This window comes from Lissotriton vulgaris, chromosome 12 (assembly GCF_964263255.1).
Source record: "Lissotriton vulgaris chromosome 12, aLisVul1.2, whole genome shotgun sequence".
Taxonomy (NCBI): domain Eukaryota; kingdom Metazoa; phylum Chordata; class Amphibia; order Caudata; family Salamandridae; genus Lissotriton; species Lissotriton vulgaris.
In genome coordinates, this window is record NC_141700.1 from 710,598,655 (window position 1) to 710,619,078 (window position 20,424).

The 20,424-nt window shown below is 39.4% G+C and overlaps 1 protein-coding gene across 1 annotated transcript in view; it reads left to right on the forward strand.

Moving 5' to 3' along the window:
* LOC147678071 (extracellular calcium-sensing receptor-like) overlaps positions 1-20,424 on the forward strand; it is an 86,439-nt gene that overhangs the window by 44,862 nt on the left and 21,153 nt on the right. The window contains exon 4 of the mRNA XM_086945618.1: positions 5,122-5,245. Coding sequence (XP_086801744.1) covers positions 5,122-5,245 — 124 coding nt within the window. The remainder of the gene's footprint in view (positions 1-5,121; positions 5,246-20,424) is intronic.

Genomic DNA, 20,424 nt, shown 5'->3' on the forward strand with positions numbered 1-20,424 from the left:
TTGTAGTATTCAATCCTTGAGATGACGAGTGCCATGATGACTATTTTTTGCAAGTCTGGGGGGATGAAGGGAAATAACTTTCTCAGGGTTTTCAGAACAAAGAAACAGGGGGAGGTAACCTGGTCGATTTGATTGGACAATCAGAGTTTTCTATTTAAAAAAAGACTCCAACATTTTTAGTTTTTCTGCACTGGTGGATGGAGTGGATCTAGGTTAGGAGGACAGCAATAGGTTTTCCAAATAGTAGCACCTCCATCTTGTCTGAGTTTAATGTAAGACAGTTTTTCTGCATTCAACTAAATATTTCAGCCAAGCAGTTGTTAAACTTTCTGGCCACCTCCTCAACATTTGTTGAGAGTAACACTACTATTTATGTATTGTCAGCATAAGAAACAACAGAAAATCTTAAGAATGGATCCATTTGGCTGGGTGGGAGGTGTGACATAGGCATTAAAAAGTATAGAACATAGGGAAGATCTTTGTGGCACTCCACACAGGAGAAATAAGGGTTCTGAGGTATAGTCTCTGAGAGCAACCAATTGCTCTATGTCAGACAGAAAGGAACTGAGTAGGGAAAGTGCTGAGTCTTTAATTCTAATGCCAATGCTCTCCAGCTGGTTGATAAGTAATGAATGGTTAATCATATAAAATGCAGCCAACAAATTGAGAAGAATTAGCAAAGCCTTGCCTCCCTTATCGACTATCATTCTGATTTCCTCGGTGGCAGCCACTAAGGCTGATTCAGTGCAGTGATTTGGGCTGAAACCATATTGTAAAGAGTCTAGAAGATGGTTATCATCCTGAATAAAAGTTATCTCCTCATTCATAGTGTTCTCCAATATCTTGGCTGGCAGGTAAATCTGTGAAATGGTATAGTAGCTCTTCACATCCTGGAGGTCAAGGGAGTGTTTTTTTATCAAAGGAGATGCAGAATTTTTTTTCCATGCTACCTAAAGTATCCTGACACCGGTATTTTATTCAGCAGTTCAGTAAGATGGACTGACACCATGTTAGAAACCCCATGTAGATCATAGGGAGGGCAGGAGTCAGATGGTGTCCCAGATTTGGTAGTTTCAATGAGTTTTGCTACTTTCTCCTCGGAGAGTGGGGTAAAGCTAGTAAGAATATAATGATCAGCACATATATTAGCTTCCAAGACTTCTAAAGAAGTAGCAGTTTTGGTCTGAACATCTATAGATGTAACATTATGAATAGAGGTGAAATCCTGAAAATATTGATTTAACTTAGACTGAAAGAAATCTGCTAGTTTGTTTCACATGGATTGATCAGGACTGATGACATTATTTATCGTACAGTTAGATACGATGTTGCTGATTTAAATAGCTCCTTGGTGAAGTCTTTTGCAGTATTGAATTTGTTTGTGAAATCTCAATTTTTCCAAAATGATGAGGGATTTATAGTCATTATTGATAGATTTATATTTGTTATTTTCTTCAGGACATTAGTCTTTACTCCACCTATATTCCTAATGGGTTTTTTTAGGTCCAAAAAACTTTTCACACATGGGATGAACAAGTGAAAGAAAGGGAAGAAAAATAACACAGTGCAGATCACTGGCAAACCCTTTAGATGTGTTGTTCATCATTTTATGTAGTAGCCTAGTAGCACCCAATATGTTATTTTGGGGCGTGGAGTAGGCTAGGCCAAATGCTGTATCTTTAGAACTGTTTTCAAAGTTCCTGTTGACTACAATTTTCCTTCACTCCCCTTTACCCTTCTACACTTTACCATCTGGGGTTCAGAGAGGGGATCTCCATCAGTTTTGAGTGTGCAAAAGGACAAATATAGCAGATATTGTAAGAGTATTAGAATTACTGTTTAGTTACTTACGGGAAAAGGAAGAAGTTTGTATATGTATGAATATCTATAAAGCACTGCATTATTTCACTTTATTACCTATTTAATATATTGAAAAATGCACAAAATGCCTTATAACCAGCTGGCAGTGTCTATAGTAGTTGTTAAAGGCTCTAAACCTAAGTCATAGACTAGAGCAGCAAGCCTATAATGAGGAAGAGGGCCTTTGACAACTGGTACAGCCTGATGAATAAGATCTTTAAGGCTATTGGAAAATTCCGAACACTGAGGGTAGAATGTTCTAAATTAAAAAGGGAGAAACATAAAGACAGACATTTGAATGTTAGAGCTCCGGGATTAGACTGGCAATTATAAGCCCCAGCTCGCCAATGTCTTCAACGAGGCTCTCAACATTCCAATGGTCTAATTATCAGTTACATTGGTAAAACCTTCTTTTGGGGAGAACCCAGTTCACACCTTCCCCATGTAAGGCTGTGATCTCTACAAGATATAGTTAATTATGATGGACTTGGTGGTGTACATTTTAACTACTAACCAAATGTTCATAACACAATTCTGAAACTTAATTTATTTAATGCATTGAGAGGTAAAGTGAACCACCTAATTGTGTTTCAAATGTGTAGATACTCCATTTATTAAAAAATAAAAAATCTACTTTTGACTACAGTTGATTGCAATTACTGTTACTTGCTGCTTAGTATCATTTCTTGGTTTTACTTTTCTCTTAAGTTCATTGCAGTGAAAGGCCATTTTCCAAATATGTCAACATGTCCCTATGTGAATACATTGTTTCTTACAAATACTTTGATAATGTTCTTCATGACATCCAAATTATTTGGGATCGCTACCATACGGCATCTTGCAATCTTGTGTACACCTCACTGAAGCCAAATTTAAGAGTATAAAGTTATTACCAGTGACTTTTCACTTGTGGGCTGTAGCCTGTAGCACTAGGGTGGAGTCCTCTTCATGGAAAAGTATGGCACCATTTAAAAAAAGTTTATTACATTTAAAAAAGAGTATGCATGTGTTTATGTTAGATATTAATGTAAATTAATTTTATATATTTGGTTGAAATGTAAATTAAAACCTCAATTTAATTACTATAATCTTAGGACCTCATGTGGCCTCATCCTGTTTTGAACTCTCGGTTGTTGCTTTTGCATTCTTTAACTTACTATTAACAATTGCTATAAAATTCATACTGCTAGATTGAAAATGATGCAAGCCTGTCTCTTTCCACACCTGAAGGACTTGTGTAACATATTTACATAGCACATCCACCTGCTAATATAAATGCAAAGGCCATCCCACCATGTCTAAGAACATTTGTAAAAAATTCGAAGAGACTCAACCTACTACTGCTTCTTCTGGTTCATACTGATCGTCTCACTCTCCCTACCCTGGTGACAAACATCCTCTATGTCTTTGTCTGTGGCCATCCCCTTACCTGTCCTTCTTACTCTCACACGGCTGCTTTTAGGTTTGCCCTCTTGACACAGTCTAGATGCATCAAGACTGCTTGACATCACACTTCACTAACCTGATTTTCAAGAGCACTTGAATTTCTTCTGTTCACATTTCTGGGTTTCGTTTTAAGTTTGCGGAATTTATTTTGTAATGATCCTGATGTACAAATTTTTCCTTTCAAATTCTTGCCATGTTTTTATTAATGTCAAGGATGCAGCTATTCTCTCCTCATGTTTAGCTTCTGCCACAACCACTTTTATATTGTTCAATTATTTTTTGGGTCTGCTTTGTTCTTAGAATTCTAAAACAAAATCACTGGAAAAAGTGTATTATATTTAAAATAAATAAGCAAAAAATATTTAAGTTAAATATTCACATACATTTATTGCATATATTTGTTTAAAATTTAGAACAAAATAAGAAAATGCTACAGAACTATCAACAATTGAAAATTAAATATTTATTTACTTTAGATATACGAAATTAAATGTAGGTAAAATATTTATTTAAAAAAAAATCCCCATAAAGTAAAATGTATATGCTATACGTAGAATTGTTTTAAATTAACTTAATTATTTTGAGAAAAGTAGTTCCATTTATTTTTAAATTATATGCCGTTGTTAAAATATTTAATAATAAAACAATGTTTTTTTATGTAGTTATGTATGATTTGTTAACTTTAATGAAAATTTATATTTATGTAACATTATTTCCTATGGACTCCAAATCCCTGCCTCCATTATTTGCTATGGGAGGATGTCTCAGTACAACTGCTTGGTCAAGTTTGGTGCTGAACTTAATTCTAGTTCTGAGGTGAAATACATTTACAACTATTTTGGGACCTTTTAGCTGTAATAACTATAGAAATGCAGTTTGTGATTAGCAATAAGATTACTGGTTTATGGGTGGGTGTTTTTCTCTCGCTAGACCTCTCCTCCTCCTCCCTGTCCATTCCATATTTACAACAAAATTGGAGGTATACAAGGTGCAGCGATCTCTTCAGTTGTGGCAAGGACCTCCACATATAAATGATAGGACATGCAGAGACCTAGGGCCTCATTACGATGGTGGAGGGACTGCCACCGACAGGCTGCCAGTGGCGGTCCCTCCACCATCGTAATACAGATTTCTGCCCACCAGATTACAATGGTGGGTGGACAGGTTGTGGTTGGAAGGACCCACAGGTGGTCTTAATCTGACCTCCTGTAGGACCTCCCTGTAGTCCCTGACTGGTGGCAGTGACTGTCAGGCACCGCCGTAGGGATTACAATATCCCTTTCTGCAGGTCGTTCTGCAGGGTCAACCCGCTGCAAAACGGCCCCTGTAGCAGGCCCCTCTAAGCCTCTGGGCCAGGGACATAAGCCGAGCGCAGCTCTCACAGCAATACAAAACAAGGGCAATGCAACATAATTTGCCCTGTGGGACGGCCACCTCATAGGTGGACGGTCCCAATTACGATATGATGGTGGACAGACTTTAGTCCATCCGCCATTGTAATCAGCCGCTTAGATCTCTGTATGTAGGATTGTGAATAGCATTTCATAGTATGTGAGTTGTACTATTGTACTGCTATTACTAAGAGAACTACAAAATGCTGTTTATCAATAAGTCCCTGAGAGAGTCCACCTTTACTAACATTTTGCCTGGGTAAATACAAATCTTAATGTGATCCAAAAGACAATACACAAGCTTGTTTCTATGTAAAAATCTGAGATGCAATATGAACTATCATCATCATGGCCTCAGCAGAAGAAACTGTATAAACCTGATTCAAATTCACCTGTACATCAACATGTATTTTTGTTCTTCCAGATCCCTCAATCCTCCTGCAGTGAAATGTGCACAGTTGGATTCAGAAAATCCACTCGAGAGGGCCAAGGAGTCTGCTGCTACGACTGCATCCCATGCTCTGAAGGGGAGATTTCCAATCACACCAGTGAGTTTAGTGGGGCCCACTTAGAGGTCCAGAATTATGTCTCTGTTCATCCTCCACATCCTTCCTGTGACAGAGAGCTTTTCCTGTGGAGTGTTTTAACAGGAATCTCAAGCTTAAATGAATCTTAAAAGGGTGGCTGTTTTACAAACATGGATATAGAGTCTGTTTACAGAAACCCAAGAGGTACTAAGAAGAACTCCTGAATGGTTGTTGTTGAATTATGGGAACCCAAGAAGGGGGGGTTTTGTAGGATCCCTAGATCTTGCATTTCAAGCAACCACAAGCTGAAACAATTCCCTCTGCTGGAAACTGGCCATTCACCTGAGCAAGCATGTGCATTATAAGCTTCTTTCCAAGTGGCACATTGATTTTGAGCTCTACAGTTGCCTGGTGAAATATCATTTGCACACTGTATCAGCTTGGTTTTTGCACCCAATTACAACTATTTTTTGTTTAATGGGTCATAATGGCCCAGAACTTAAACATATTTGTGTTACAAACACTCAGGTTTCAGTGTTGGTGACTGCAGAAATACTTTTCAAGTGTACTAAATCCATTTAAAGAGTTGTTACAGTTTAACAGACTCCTAAAATGGGTTAGCGACTGGATACCGAATCCAAGTTGGGAAGGGGAATGTTGTGGATGCCACTTCAAAATTGTGATTCGTATGAAGTGTATTGATGGTTTGCAACCAAAATAAAGAAGTCACATTCAATTGAAAAATGACAGACTCTCAAGTTGAGTTGGCAACTGGTTTTCCAAAATGGAGGAATCCCTTTTCAAGGGAAGAATGAAACTTAAAAAAAATCTTTATTTTTTACAGAGCTGGGCAATTTTCTTAAAGAAAATGGGCTTCTCAAAAAAATCCTCTAATGGGCGCAATTTTAAAATGGAACCAAACAAGCCACAAACCATTTGCGCCAGATTTTCACAGTCATTTGTCGTAGGATACAGTCAGGGGAGTGACTTTGAAATATGTGATGTTTGTCCATAGAAGTGGCTGCAAACAAATACTGAATGACGAACATAGAAGGAATTTTAATCAAGCATTGGCAAAGACAAATGTGTAAGGCATTGAACAGCTGTTGCAATAATTTTTTTTTTTATTGAAAACATATGCCACAAAATCAAACAAAAGAAAACATGTCACTACCTAAAAGTGGCAGCATATGCTTGCAATAAAAATATGATACTTAAAACAATTAACCTTTGCATAAAATTGTAATGGAACAGTTTGGGTGCTTCCTAGCAGGCAGGTCTACTAAGCACCTGTATAGTCATCAATAGTTTTTAGTTTTAATTTATATCACAGGAGTGTCAGAGTGTAGTATCCACTATAAGAACAATCATTTATGCTTTTATGAATTGATTGTATGCACTATGATGGTTTTAATCTAGCCGAATAAAGTTATACTTGACTGACTGACTGACTAGTATCCACTATATCTTATTGCATTATTATTATGCTTTTAATGTCTTTAAAAAATACTTGGAATGTTACTGTTAGTTTGGGATTAATCAGGTAATCTGCTCATAAATGCTTATTTCTCATGGACTAGCTGGTATGCTCAGCTGTCTGAGTCCCATTTCTGTGGATTAAACTTCCATCTATTTTCGGACTTGGATTTGGTCATGTATGGTTCTACCAGCAACCAAACTGGGTATTTCCCACATGCAGTCATATATTTTGTCACAGTACTACTACCACTACCCCTTGGTCTCCCACCTTTTCTGTAATAAGAGCTACTTATGTTCAGTAAAAATCTCCCTTGAACTACTAATATTATTAGTGTTGTAACAGAGACCACATCAGACAAGATCTGGCTGGTTGCCATTGTGGGAACAAAACAGTATCCTAAAACCTTAGGCTCTCCAACATTTACCTCAATCACAGTTCTCACATTTACTGGATCGGAGACGGTGTTTAATGCCAATTTCATGAGGCAATGTGTCCCCATATTAAGGAACCACCTAAGCAGCAAAATTAGAAAAATACAATCAAAATATAGTTATACAGGGAATGCAAAAACCAAAAATTATTACAATAGATAGAAAAAATCGGGAAAACAACAGACAGCATTTCTAGTAGAAAAACAAGGGGGCATATTACCAAGCAATAGCGATAATTATCACTATTGCTTGGTTAGAAACAAAAACTTACCGCTGAGCTGCGGCGATTTTTACCGCAAATAAGCCTTGGTATTACCAAGATTTATCGCAATCGCCGCAATGCATGAATATCGCTGAAAAGTCAGCGATATTCATGCATTACTGAGCTAATGCTCTTAGCCATGTTATCCACCTCCCATTGGATAACATGGCTAAGAACTGCTCAGGGCAGGTGTTAGCTTTTGGAGATATTTGCGCTTAGTGCGAATATCTCCATAAGTTGATAATAGGAGATAGAGATGTTAGCGACTATTTTCAGTCGCTAACATCTTGGCACGCCCACTTTGCATGTCATTAGTGATAAATATCACTGACATGCAAAGTGGGGCCCAAGATGGTCGCTATCTCCTACTAGCTGTCGCTAACTGGTGTTAGAGACAGCTAGGTAATAGGGAGATAATTTTATCTACGCTTTCTTGGCTTTTAAAGCCAAAAAAGCGGAGATAAACCCCCTTGATAATATGCCCCAAAGTCTTTTGGCTCACCCCCAAAATTAAGGGTTTTTATAGATTATTTTCACATATGAAAATTAGGGGGTTTTATACATTATTTTCACATATGAAATTATAAAATGTACAATCTCACTGGGGTGTGAGCAAATGTAGAATTTCATCAGTAAACCAGAGCAAATGAAAAAAAAAGTTATATTGCCTTAACAGCTAAGCACTAATCAACTGCATGAATATTTATGCAGCACTATAAGGAAATTACTCTTTTGCATGATTACCCTCAAGGTATTAGACTGCTGCCACTGGTTGTTCAACTTTGAAGGTGCACTGGGTTTGCCCAGCAGACCCCAGGGTCAGTGCTCTGAACCTTAAAACGTGTACGTCTTTTTAGCTGACCCACAATTGGAATAAGATAACTTACTTATAAGTCCCTGCTCTATGGTACATGGGGTTCTTAGGGCCTGTAAGTTAAGGTGTCTCTTGTGGACTGCAGCACTTAAAGTGTCACAGTGTGATAAAACAAAGCATGACTCCAAGCCCGCCATTGCTGGCAGAGGGTTTTTAAACTGCAAACTCGAATTTGAAATTTAGAACACTGGCAAATTACAAGCACTCCTTTTCAACATCTATATGTCATGGTACACAGACAAAATATCGAGTTTTAAATTTCGATATACAATTATATTGAAGTTTAAATATCGATGGGACATAATGTAGAAGGTAAGTAATATCGACAGTCTTAATATCGATATTAGTAATATCAAAGTTTTAAATATCGATGTCAGTAATATCGAATTAAATAATTTCGATGTTACTAATATCGATTTTTAAATAAATGTTGTGTATATTATATTGTATTTATTATGTTTTATTATTAATTTTTAATGTAATTTAATTAAATATTGTTTTTTAGTACTGTAGCGGGTTGTGGGTTTATAGGGGAATAGGGTGGGAAGTAATTTAATAATGTTAAATTAATTATTAATTAGTAGGAATTATTAATTAATTAATTGAGAATTATTTTTAATTAATTTTAATTAATTGATTAATTGATAAATATGTTCTGTAGCGGGTTATGGGTTTATAGGGGAATAGGGTGGGAAGTAATTTAATTATGTTAAATAATTATTAATTAGTAGGAATTATTAATTAATTAATTGAGAATTATTTTTAATTAATTTTAATTAATTGATTAATTGATAAATATGTTCTGTAGCGGGTTATGGGTTTAAAGGGGAATAGGGTGGGAAGTAATTTAATAATGTTTAAATAATTATTAATTAGTAGGAATCATACATTAATTAAAAATAATTGGTAATTATATTTAATTATTCGGGTAATTATATTTAATTAATTGATTAATTGATAAATATGTCCTGTAGCGGGTTATGGGCTTATAGGGGAATAGGGTGGGAAGTAATTTCATTATGTAGAATTAATTATTAATTAGTAGGAAGCATACATTAATTTTTATTAATTGGTAAATAAATGTAATTAATTGGTAATTAATTTTAAATAACTAATTAATTGATAGATGTGTTCTGTTGCGGGTTGTGTGTTTATAGGGGAATATGGTGGGAACTAATTTTAATGTAATTAAGTAATAATGAATTAAAAATAATTGTTAAGTTAATTTTATAATTGTTAATTATTTATTAATTGGTAATTAAATATTAAAATGGTATGTATTTCATGATTTTTTTAGGTTATATATATTTTGCTAATCATGTTTTTAATAATTATGTATATGTCTTGTAAATGTTTTATATTTATTTAATAGATCATATTTGTATTATTAATTTTTTTAAATAATTTTAAAGTATGTAATTTAAACCCCTACGCTATCCAACACTTTCCCTACTGTTGCACTCTCTGGAGTGGGAATAGTAATTTTAATCCCTACGCTATCTAACACTTTCCCTACTGTTGCACTCTCGGGAGTTGGAATAGTAATTGTTACCCCTACGCTATCCAACACTTTCCCTACTGTTGCACTCTCTGGAGTTGGAATAGTAATTGTTACCCCTACGCGATCCAACACTTTCCCCACTGTTGCACTCGATGGAGTTAGAATAGTAATTGTTACCCCTACGCTATCAAACACTTTCCCTACTGTTGCACTCTCTGGAGTGGGAATAGTATTTGTTACCCCTACGCTATCCAACACTTTCCCTACTATTGCACTCTCTGGAGTGGGAATAGTATTTGTTACCCCTACGCTATCCAACACTTTCCCTACTGTTGCACTCTGTGGAGTTGGAATAGGAAATGTTACCCCTACGCTATCCAACACTTTCCCTACTGTTGCACTCTCTGGAGTTGGAGTAGTAATTTTTAATCCTACGCTATCCAACACTTTCCCTACTGTTGCACTCTCTGGAGTTGGAATAGTAATTGTTACCCCTACGCTATCCAACACTTTCCCCACTGTTGCACTCTCTAGAGTTAGAATAGTAATTGTTACCCCTACGCGATCCAACACTTTCCCCACTGTTGCACTCTTTGGAGTTAGAATAGTAATTGTTACCCCTACGCTATCAAACACTTTCCCTACTGTTGCACTCTCTGGAGTGGGAATAGTATTTGTTACCCCTACGCTATCCAACACTTTCCCTACTGTTGCACTCTCTGGAGTTGGAATAGTAATTGTTACCCCTACGCTATCAAACACTTTCCCTACTGTTGCACTCTCTGGAGTGGGAATAGTATTTGTTACCCCTACGCTATCCAACACTTTCCCTACTGTTGCACTCTCTGGAGTGGGAATAGTATTTGTTACCCCTACGCTATCCAACACTTTCCCTACTGTTGCACTCTCTGGAGTTGGAATAGTAATTGTTACCCCTACGCTATCCAACACTTTCCCTACTGTTGCACTCTCTGGAGTTGGAATAGTAATTTTTAATCCTACGCTATCCAACACTTTCCCTACTGTTGCACTCTCTGGAGTTGGAATAGAAATTGTTACCCCTACGCTATCCAACACTTTCCCTATTGTTGCACTCTCTGGAGTGGAAATAGCCATTTTTACCCCTACGCTATCCAACACTTTCCCTACTGTTGCACTCTCTGGAGTTGGAATATTAATTGTTACCCCTACGCTATCCAATACTTTCCCTACTGTTGCACTCTCTGGAGTGGGAATAGTATTTGTTAACCCTACGCTATCCAACACTTTCCCTACTGTTTCACTCTGTGGAGTTGGAATAGGAAATGTTACCCCTACGCTATCCAACACTTTCCCTACTGTTGCACTCTCTGGAGTTGGAATAGTAATTTATTATCCTACGCTATCCAACACTTTCCCTACTGTTGCACTCTCTGGAGTTGGAATAGTAATTGTTACCCCTACGCTATCCAACACTTTCCCTACTGTTACACTTTCTGGAGTGGGAATAGTAATTTTTACCCCTACGCTATCCAACACTTTCCCTACTGTTGCACTCTCTGGAGTTGGAATAGTAATTGTTACCCCTACGCTATCCAACACTTTTCCTACTGTTGCACTCTCTGGAGTTGGAATAGTAATTTTTAACCCTACGCTATCCAACACTTTCCCTACTGTTGCCCTCTCTGGAGTGGGAATAGAAATTTTCACTCATACGCTATCTAAAATGTATTTAGCTTTTTTATTTATATTATGTTGTTATTAATTGTTATTTATGTGAATATTTTATGTAAATAAATGTATTAGTAATTTATTACATTTTTATTTGTTTTTAAGTTATGAAAATAATTAATTTAGAGTTCTTATTAATGAAAATATATTATGTATTATATATTTATTAATATTAATTTGTATTACATTATGTATTAATTTTAAATATTATAGTACATTTTTACATATGTTTATTACATTTATAAGTATTATTTTGTTAATATTACATTTTTATTATATTTAAAAAAACGATATTTTACAAAAAACAATATTTTTGTCATTCTATATTTTATTTTCGATATATTTGTACTTACCTTGTTAGGGATAGGATTCCTATATTTTTGACTTCGATATTTTTGTTTCGATATTTTTGTATATCGATATTTGTGTTATCGATATTTTGTCAGACATTCATATGTCATACCTAAGGCAGGTCTAATGTGCCCTAAAGGCAGGGTGCACTATATTAAAAGGTTGGGCATTGTATTTTCTAACTTTACATGTCCTTGCAGTAAAATCCCTGTATTGTTGTTTTTACTGTGGAAAAGCTAGTAGCCCCACTGCCAAATAGAGAGCTACACACTGAGCTCTTATCAGAGTTAACTTCTGATTGAAGCTAGTAAATCGGATACTGCAAGATATCAAAAGAATAGTTGAATTAAACCAGACAATGCTCAAGTTGAATTTAATGTAACATTTGCACAAATGGAACTTAAAAAAGTTGCCACTTTGTTTCCCAATGTTTTCCATTGACCATTTACAATTGCTGGCTACGAAACAGCCTTCTGCCCTTTAGGTGTTGAGGGGTGTGACCGACTCTCAGGATGGAACACAAAGGATTGCCAGTGGAGCGAGTGTGACCTTTTCCTGGAACAAACGCCAAACAAGGTTCTAGCCCAAAAGCAGAGCTTAAAAGGGGTAGTCACTTTTGAAGCACAAATGGTGGACAAAAAAGAAGAGTGGCTGCTCTTTTGTGTTTGCAGACCGAATGGTATCTGGGACAAAGTGGGAGACGATGCTGCCAAAGAGTTTTTTCCTTGAGGTAGCCAAGCCTCAGGGTTGGGCTAGGGAGCTTCAAACACCAAGAGAAGGGTTTGCCATGTTGGGAGTGGGCAGTATGGTGCAATCCATGCTATATAGATGCCACACTATACAGGAAGTCAAAACCAGGTGGGAGGGAATCTAGTAACCCATTGGATAGTAGTTGCTGCATCCCATGAGGCACACTCTTGGCATAAACATGGCACCTGTGGCACCTTGAGGTCAGACTACTTCTGAACTGGAGAGAGGACTGCAAAAGGACTACCCTGTTGTTCCTTGGACCAAGCAAAGAGACGCTGCACATAAGGCTGTACTGCACCTGCTGCTCCTTGTGCTGGCAAAGAGAGGACTATGCCTGTGGTGCCGTGCTGGACTAAAAGTGGTCCCTTAGGCCGAACAGAAGATGTGACTTCAAGAGACAATTGGCAGGCTTCCTATCCCAGCTACAGGGCCACAAATGCTGAAGAAGCTTGTATTGGTGAGTTGGTACTCACAAATGTCTGTTCATCACTGACCACCAAAGCACACCATAGGAGAACCTCTCAAACCTCAAAGGTTTTACCGAAGTCTGCTGAACCCTGTAGAGTTGGTGGAGGACAGTTTGGTTGCTCAGCAAGGGAGTTACCACCAGTTAAATTGGAGATGCTGGTTTTCCTATAGCTGGAAACCAGTAGACCAGTGGCAACTGGTTTTTTTTTACTAGACTTTACGCAGATTCCGAGGGACTTCAACATCTGTGGCCAAAGTCAACCCACCATGTTCGTGGACCAAGGGGTGGTCTCAGGAAGAACTCCATCTTAGGCTCGGTATCCTCAGCATCCTTGAGCACTTTCAGTATCCTGCATTCCTTGCATCAGGACCACTCCATTAAAGTCTATGGAGGTTTGCCCATAGAGCCTAAAACTGAATTGGAGACTGCTTTGAATGCAATGTAACTGTTTTACTCAAGCTCATTGTTACTGTTTTAATCAGTTTCATTGTTTTACTCAACTCAATACTGAAAGGATTCCAATGACTTTATGGCCATTTTCAAGTTATAGGTTGTGCCAAACCATGAACTGCGAGTTGCCGTAGAGAACAATGATTTATTGTGCAGATTAAGAATCTGTGGCTTATTATTTCCTTAAAAATTCATATCGAGAGAACCCACAAAGTACAGTTTTGTCATTGAGTGGTCTATTTAAAAATAAAAGGAGAACCTATTTATAGCCGAAGACGCATCCTTGAAGGACGCTTTTGTTGATGAGTAACGTTGGTGGGAAGTGCTAAGGGGAATTGTACATATAACTGGGCTATTTTATGAGAAATTGCTTTGCTTAAAATTGCTTTTAAAACTTGAAACTGTTTAAACACTGCTGCACTTATGTCTTAGATTCGGAGCTGTCTTCAATGCTCCCAGGGCTGGTGACTTTCAAGTAGGTTACCATTCTAGTTGCTGCCACGATCTCGCTAGAGCCTCCCCACGTGACCACGCTCATTCGTCCTCATTAGGAGATGATGACGCGACCGCACATTGGACGCGCGCAGCGGGCGCGCTTCTGGGGTGCTGAAGGCGCGCCTAAGGCTAGCCCGTTTGCACCTGTCTGCACCCGGTCAGGACCTGGGGCCAGGATCCCTGCTGGTTTTAATAATTTAAGGCTTGCCTATTCACGAGACCAACTCATATGTTTTAAAGAAGAGCTAAATAGTAAGTGTAAACATTCTATCTGCTGTGAGCATTTCCCTTTACAATGCTCTAGCTGTGGCTTTGGAATTAGCTCTCCTTTACAAGGGTCAGAGCGTTCAGGGGAGGAAAGGGAACTTAAAATGCTCCTACTTAATTGTCGCTCCCTCCCCAAACACGCTATGGAGATCCACATTCTATTGGAAGATGAAAAACCTGATATTCTATTTCTTACGGAAACTTGGTTAGATAAAGATATGGATTATGCCATTATACAAAGTTTCCCACCCCATTACATGATACAGAGGCAAGACCGAGATGTCAGGCGAGGAGGGGGCATTGCTATGATCTATAAGGAGGAATTTAAATGCCGTATCTCAAATAATCCCATCCCTAACTGTAAAAGTATCCTGTTTTCGATCTGGGTATCTCCTGTCACCACCCTCTCGGGTATTTTACTTTACCGCCCCCAGTCCCTTCTGGCTCATTCTCTCAGGCTTTGACGGAAAGTGTAGCTAATCTGGCTAGCTCCCTACCTAATTTCACGGTACTGGGAGAATTTAACATACATTTTTATAAAGTTCCACTTCCCCAAATAGTAGATCTTGTTGAGGGGCTAGCAGCCTTTCAGTTTAGTTTAAAAGTCTCAGGGTCAACATACAATAAAAGTCTTTTATTAGACCCTATCTTCTTTAATATTCAATCTTTGACCGTTTCTCAACCTATTCCCTTACCTTGGTCCGATCATTTCCTGCTACCATTTACATGGGTCAGGCAGGAAATAAGTTCCCCGGCCAGGAAAACAAATAAACTTATTCGGACCTGGTCTACTCTTCCATGGAATGTTTGGGAGAATGAACTGGAAATCAAAAGACCTACACCCCACTCTAATCCCATAATTGCCAATGACTCCTTTAATAGCTTGCTAGAGTCCTCGTTAAATATTATTCTCCCAAAGAACGAGACACAGATAAAAACTGGAACCAAGAAAAATCTCTGGTACTACTCGGGATTCTGGAAGCTAAAGCAAGAGTGTAATGTACTGGAAAGGAATTGGAGAAAAGATTTTTCATTTTGCAATAAAGCTAAATATAGAGAAGCTATCAAACACTACCAATTAGAAATAAAAACTGCACAAAGTTGCTACTATCAGGATAAAATAGCATCAGCGGTGAACTCTCTGCATGAAATTTTCTCAATCGCTAAATCACTCCGGACTCCTCCTGACCCCTGACTGATCATAGACAATCTTCAATCTCGGTGTATTCAGCTAGCAGAATTTTTCTCAGCAAACTATCTATAAATCTTCCCCTATGGAAAGAGACATGCAGCTGGTACTTCAAACTGATCCGATAAAGGAACAAGTTTCACTGAAGGAGTTTCCTCTATTGAATCAGGATTCTTTAGTCGAAATTCTAACCCATCTTAAATCAGGTTCACCCTCTGACCCAGCCCCGCCTACTGTTCTTTTTAAGATCAGTAAGACTATTTCTACAGTTTTAGTTGACCTGATTAATGCCTCCTTCCTCACGGGAACTGTACCTCCCTTGTGGAAGAGGGCAATGGTCAAGGCCCTGCTGTAGAAGCCCAACCTGGATCCAGAATATTGGGCGAATTATTGACCTATATCCCTGCTTCCTGGCATAAGTAAAATCGCAGAGAAACATGTAAACTCTACCCTGTTGAGCTTTTTGAAAAATAATGATCTGCTCCCCTCCTCTCAAACAGGTTTTAGATCACAGCAGGGCACTGAGACTGCCCTCCTGTCGGTAGTGGAGGAAACAAGGAGGATTCTTGACAACGGAGGCTATGCTGTAATTACTTTATTAGATCTCAGCGCAGTCTTCGATACAGTCAACCACTCGCCCCTGATCAGTAGACTTCGAGATGTTGGGATTAAAGGAGTGGCACTGAAATGGCTCCCCACGTGACCACGCTCATTCGGCCATCTGTTTTTGAAGGAGACTGTATTTCCGAACCAGTGCCTCTTACCTGCGGAGTCCCTCAGGGATCCGCATTTAGGCCCTACCCTGTTTAACATCTACCTGAGTTCTCTGGCACATATTGTCACCCCATTTGGGGTGCAGATCGTCACCTATGCAGACGATACTCAGTTAGTTGTTTCACTGAATAAAAATGACAACTCAGGAGGTGCCCTCATGTCCTGTCTAGAAAAAGTGGCTAGCTGGGTGGATACTTCCTATTTGAGGCTCAACGGAGCTAAAACAGAAATAATGCTTCTTGGCAAGGCGGCCCCTTTGAATATAGACTCTTGGTAGCCTAATAGTCTAGGACCCCCACACCCATACCCCGAAATAGTCCACAAAAAATTTAGGAGTCATACTGGACGTCAATCTAGATTTTAAGAAACAGGCGCGGAAAGTGGCAGGCACCTGCTACAACCTTCTGCGGATGATCAGGAAAATTCTCCCCATTCTACCTTTCTTGGCCAGAAGACTGTTAGTACAAGCATTGATCCTGTCGAGGCAGGACTATGCGAATGCTATTCATCTTGGAGCTCCTGTGTCCACCACTAAAATACTACAGACTATTCAAAACTATGCAGCCCTGCTTCTTTTAATTGTCCCCAAACCCTTCTCAGCCAAACCTGCACTCGGGACTCTGCAGCCTGACGTCATGAACACAAACGTCACTGCGCCTCTAAGTACCCACTGTACAGATTAAAAACCCATTACATCACTTTAAAATCAATGGTAATTAGAATTGCATTTATAGAGCTCTTACTACCCCTGAAGAGGCGTCAAAACGCTTTTTTTGGCGAGGAGTACCTGTTATGTACACAACCAACTCCAAATTGCAGACTTTTACCTCCTGGGGGAGGCGGCGAGGAAGGAGAGGGTGAACGTTTAGTGGTCCCAGTATTAGTTGGCGGTTACAGGTTCTTTAGCTACCCTTGGCACTATATTGTGGGCTGCCATGTTAATGGTGTGTAGCAGTGCATACAAATGGCCCGAAGGTGGCTGGCTCATAGAAGCCTTTGTGGTGACGTGTGGTGCTATACACTGAATGATAGCTTGGTCATATGAATGCTTTCTATTAATCACTTTCCAAATCAATAGGGTTGAATGAGTAAAACCTTTAAAGGTATGGATGGGAAAGCCTTAGTTTTATCATACTTGGTAATTACTGGGTGCAATAGAATAAAGTCCAAACCGCTGAATCCTATTTCAGCAGGTCAAAACTGTCAGAGTTTAACTCTGGAAAAAGGGCCGGTAAATACTAGAACATGTCGATTTAGTTGTGGTAAGCACCAAAATCCGCATGTCCGTCCCCTAGTAATAGGTGAGAATTATCACACCTGATAAATTCTGAACCCTACCGAGCAAGATTCTATTATCACCTCCGATACTGGCATACTTGTCACCAGGGCTTGTTGCTGCACTTACCTGACTTTATTTAGGAACTGCTCTGTAGCTTTTACTGAAGAGAAGCTCTTACATTGAAACAGTGACGTTTTAAGGCATGGTCTGTTTAACCTTACATGCTGCAATTATGAGCCTATCAAATGTGACCCAAGATGTAGTGATCGCCTGTGTGCCTTGAGTGCAGGAATGATGATTAACCATCTATAGCTCAACCCCGCAAAGACAGGTCATGAGCAGTAGACCATTGTATTGTATTGTATCAAGCATTTATATAGCGCGAAACTGTCACCCTATGGGTATCCTGGTGCTTGAACTTCAGAAGGTAAAATACAGTTGGACCAATCCATCATTACTGCAGGGGGGCTAGATGTCCCCCCTCGGGAATATCCATGTTTTCAACAGCTTTCTAAAACCGATTAAGGTGCAGGACTGTCTAATAGACTGGGGAAGATCATTCCAGAGTTGAGCCGCCACCATGCCAAAGGCTCTGCCACCCATCCTTACTCTCTTAAACCTGATAGTCTTTACCAGGTTTACATTAGAGGAGTGAAGCTGCCTTTCCGGCTTGTACCAAGAGAGTCTTTCTCGTAGTGGAATAGGGCCCATGCCTTGTGCCGCTTTGTACACTATACTTAGAGACTTGAAATAGATCCTCTCTTTAACAGGCAACCAATGTAAATCTCTCAGGGCTGCAGTCATCGAGGTCCTACATTGCCTATTTAGAGCCAATTTAGCTGCCATAGACTGGACTCTCTGTAATCTCCCTATGATGTACTTTGGGGCTCCCAAATACAGAGCATTACAGTAGTCCAGTCTACTAAGAATTACACTCTGTACCACAAGGGAGCGAGTATCCTTGGGCAGGAGTGGAAGGATCCGTCATAGCAGTCGCAGCAACGTGAAGCATACGTTGGTCGTTCTGTTAACCTGGGATTCCATCTGGAGATTACCCTCCAGTTGTACCCCCAGGTAACTCACACTATTGGCCGGGGTCAAAGGGTCGTCCTCTGAGGTGAGCTTGAACTCTGACATTAGCGATTGGTGCACACTAGGAGAAGGACAGCACAGCACCTCTGCTTTCCCCCCATTAAATTGTAAAGAGTTCTGCCTGAGCCATTCTGCTGTCTGGCGCATAAAATCTTGAAACTTATCCATCGGTACCGCCCCTTTCCTTTTCAGGGAAAACACCAATTGGGTGTTGTCTGTGTAGTTTACCAGATCGATATCGAAGGACTTGATCAAAGAGAGAAGGGGACGCAGATAGATATTAAAAAGGATAGGGCAGATTGCCGATCCCTGCGGAACCCCATGCGCAACTAGCAACTGGCTCACCTCATATGGAGGCAGTGACACTATCTGTTGCCTTCTGGTAAGGTAGGAACGTAGCCATTGCAAGGCACATCCTTTAACCCCATCATTTTTAATCTCTCCAACAGTACTGTATGGCTCACCATGTCGAATGCGGCTGACATATCAAGTAATACTAAAACGGAAGATTCTCCCTTGTCTGCTCACATCCGAAGATTGTCTGTAACGGTGACCAAGGCGGTCTCAGTACTGTGGCCCGGGCGGAAGCCAAATTGATCCTTGTCTAGTAGGAGGTTGTCCTCCAAGTATCCAGACAAGGTTTTACTGACTATTTTTTCTAAGATTTTAATCGGGTAGGGTAGGAGAGATATTGGTCTAAAATTGGCTGGAACCAGGGGATCAAGGGACGGTTTTTTGAGCAGAGGTGTAATTATTGTCTTCTTCCATATTTCCAGGACCACTCCCTATTCTAAGAATTGGATGCAAATCAAACGCAACCAAGGGAGGGTTTAACCAAGGGAATATGGAAAATATCTGGTAAAGAGACCAGATATTTTCCATATTCTATGGGGGTAAGGAGTCCTGGGGATAGCCAGATGTAATGCTCAGGGCCAACTCATTAAACCGGTCCACATATGGAACCTGGAAGTTTTCCAAATAGGTAGCTGCAATTGTATCTTCTCCTGATCTTCTGATCCGGTCAACCCAGTTGTTATTATTATTGGGGCCTAATTCGGCCACGATCTTACTAACCTTTTCCTCAAAATGTGCTGCGATCGAATCACAGGGTTACTGTGAGACGACCACCTTGTTACTTGTGCATGTTGGGTGTGATCGATTCTTCATGATGCTAAACAGTTCTTTAGTGCTATTTGGAGTATGCAAAATAGAGTCGGCGTAGAAATCTGCTTTGGCCTTAGCAATGCCTTCTTTGTAGCAGGCCTGAACTACTCTTAGTTCCTCTCTATCTATATCCACGTAGTTTCTCCTCCATTTTCTCTCCGCCCTCTTGCAGCAAGAATGTAGAGCTTTCAATTTCTCACTAAATCATGGAGCAGAGACTTTCTTCCTGTTTTTAAGTCTCTTAATAGGGACTAGCTTATCCAGGGCTCTGTCAATAAAATTGCAGTATTCCTGATAGTTTTCCCCGTTGGAACTAGATGGAACAAACAGATTTTGATTAGGGGTGTCAAATATAGCTTATTATTTATTAGCTTGGCCTATTCTCTTCCCTGACGGAAAGTAGTCCGATGGCTATTGCTAGTCTCGGGTCGGGGGGTTAAAATGTGAAAGTGCACTAAAGAGTGATCCGACCAGCTTTGCGGCAATATGTCCATTAACTTGGTATTCGTCTGATTTGCGAAAACCAGATCCAACACATGCCCTCCCTGATGTGTCGGTACTTGAACCAGCTGGTCGAGATTAAAGTTCTTACATGTATGGCTTAACTCTCTCAGATGAATGTCTAGGGTCCCGTTGTCCCACAAATTAAAATCCCCTAGTAT